Source organism: Mastomys coucha, chromosome X, assembly GCF_008632895.1.
Source record: "Mastomys coucha isolate ucsf_1 chromosome X, UCSF_Mcou_1, whole genome shotgun sequence".
Taxonomy (NCBI): domain Eukaryota; kingdom Metazoa; phylum Chordata; class Mammalia; order Rodentia; family Muridae; genus Mastomys; species Mastomys coucha.
Genome location: NC_045030.1, coordinates 144370569 through 144373148, shown reverse-complemented (window position 1 = coordinate 144373148; position 2580 = coordinate 144370569). Strand labels below are relative to the sequence as shown.

Sequence of the window (2580 nt, the reverse complement as noted above, 5' to 3'; positions counted from 1 at the left end):
GTAGGATTCTTGCGTTTCACCATCTTTTGCTTTTTGGTGTTAGATGTTCTTAGTGTCTGTGTCTAGAGCTTGTCCTGTCCCCGCTGTCCTGCAAGTCCCCTGCGACTCGTGGGGCCTGTTCCTCCAAGCTGGCTGCTCTGGTCTCAGAACTTCACCCGAGAGAAATTGGCGGATCCCGCCCGGGTCTCTGGCTTAAGGCGCTCTCTGGAGGTAGGCCCTCCACTTGCAGGGAAGGGGCAGAGAAGGACGCTGTTCCTCCTCTGTCACTAAGAAGCTGAGAGGATCCTGTCCCTGCCGCCCTGCGGTCCCCTGGGAGTCGTGGGGCCTGTGCCTACCGGCCGGCTGCTACAGTCTCAGAAACTCACCGGAGAGAAAATGGCCTACTTCTCTTTTTTTATTAGATGTTTTCTTATTTACAATATCTCCTCAAGTAGAGCAGTTTTTATGTAAAAAAGGATTTGTTAGTAGGTTGGTCCTCTGCAGGCTTCCAGGCAGAGAGTGTAAGTCCGCAGTGGTTGATACTTCCAGCTTCCCTGTCAACTTTTGTAATATCCAGTATGTGATGTATGAGACTCAAAGCAAACCCAGAGCAGTCACTGCTCTAGCATGCCTAGGGTCCCAAGGTCATCAAACAGTCTCTACTTTCTGGAGTATCTTGTTATAGAATATTAGTTGTATTTAGCAAGAAGTGTAAGGAAATCATATCAAATCTAACTTACCTTCACAGAAGTAGAAACCCATGTGATTCTTTTGGATATACTAATTTGACTAAGTCATTCTATAGTTTAAAACAATCTAATAATTTCCTCTACCAACAGCATCATATTCTAAAACAAAAACTTCACTGAGGGAGAGAGACTACGAGATAAAGTCCTACATTCTCAAAGTCCACCATTGTTCTTGAAAGCAGTACACATTCTGAATGTTTCGTGATTTCAGAATCGGGGATTATATCTGTATATTTCCTATACAAAATCTGCAGTCTCGTAAATGATACATTTTCTTAAAGGTTGCTTTACAGCCCAAAGTATGGTATGCTAGCACAGACTTTTGAGTGTGTGTGTGTGTGTGTGTGTGTGTGTGTGTTTGCTTATGTGCACATACACACATGTCCTGTGCCAAGTGTAGAAAGAGCTGTCATGATTAGAACAGCTGGAATAGTACTTACCTTCCATAGGTAGCCGTCGCCGTATGGCCAGACGTTCCATTTTCCGCTGTGTCTCTGCTAGGCTAAAAAGAACTCCATATACATATTGGCGAGCTGACCGGAACAGGAGAGCAGCTGGAGGCAGCTCCATGTTACATTCATCCTCAATACATACAGGGATTTTAATCTCACCCTAATAAGAAAATGGTCCAGGGAAAAGAAAAAAATGAATTCTTCAAGGTTTAGAATAATGAACTGTAGCTTCTGGAGTCAAGTGAATTTACTGTTTGTATCCAGAGAGATTTTTAGATTAGAAGGACGAACCCCTGCTGGCTACAGCCAGCTTTCATTTGTAAAGTTCATATCTGATGGACTATAGTAGACTATCAGGGAGAATCTACCTTAGACATTTTTTTTTTTAAGTTTTTCGAGACAGGGTTTCTCTGTAAGGCCCTGGATGTCCATACACTCTGTAGACCAGGCTGGCCTCGAACTCAGAAATCTGCCTGCCTCTGCCTCCCAAGTGCTAGGATTAAAGGCATGCGCCACCACCGCCCGGCTTTTTTTTTTTTTTTTTTTTTAACATAGGGTCTCACTATATAACTCTGGATGGACCAGGACTCATTCTGTACACCAAGCTGGCCTGGAACTCAGAGCTCCACCTGCCTTTGCTTCCAGATTGCTGTGATTAAAAGCTTGTGCTACCATACCTGGTTTAGACATTTGGTTGGTAATTTGTGTGTTAAGACCAGAGGAAGGGAGTTGGTATACAAAAGTAGCAGAAGAGATAAGGAACAGGGGGAAAAGACCACTCCTTAGATGGTGCCTCCGGAACCAGTCTATCAACTTAGGACATTCCTTCAAATTTTACAATTTATACTTCTCTCTTAGTGTCTTTATTCACTGCTTAGTCCCAATTCCTACTATTTTCTCCTTTTCTAAGGCCCTTAATACAATGAGCATCACAAGCATACATGCTTTCCCTGTACCTTTTGAGATACACTGATTAGTGGGCTGGAGATATAGCTTGTCTGGAATGTGCAAGACCCTATGCTCAGTCTCTAGGACTAATTCCCCTGAAGAAAAATAACAATTATCAGACTTTTATCTGGTAGACTTTGTAACTTACTCTCAGTAACTATGAGATACTGCAGAGAACAGGAAGGTAGATAAGGATATGTTCTCTCACCTTAGTAAGGACATGGTAAATATATGGATACATAAGACCCCTTCGGTGTCGGTGTTCAGCAACCCTCAAGACTTCTGGAGCTACTGGAGGTAAGGGTGGAATGGTGATATCCATATGGTTCCTTGTAGACATAGATAACAGAGATGGGATGTGAGGTTCACTTTCAGCTACGCTGGTTTCCGAAACTCCAGCATCAGCAGGCTGTACCCAAGCCCCTCTGTCACCACTGGGTTCTTCCCATCCA

The 2580-nt window shown here is 43.6% G+C and overlaps 1 protein-coding gene across 1 annotated transcript in view; it reads right to left on the bottom strand.

Annotated features, from left to right (window-relative positions):
* Fam120c (family with sequence similarity 120C) overlaps positions 1-2580 on the bottom strand; it is a 119281-nt gene that overhangs the window by 41121 nt on the left and 75580 nt on the right. The window contains 2 exon segments of the mRNA XM_031380844.1: positions 1169-1340; positions 2337-2580. The exon segment at positions 2337-2580 is cut by the window's right edge and continues 29 nt beyond it. Of these exon segments, the coding sequence (XP_031236704.1) occupies positions 1169-1340; positions 2337-2580 (416 nt within the window).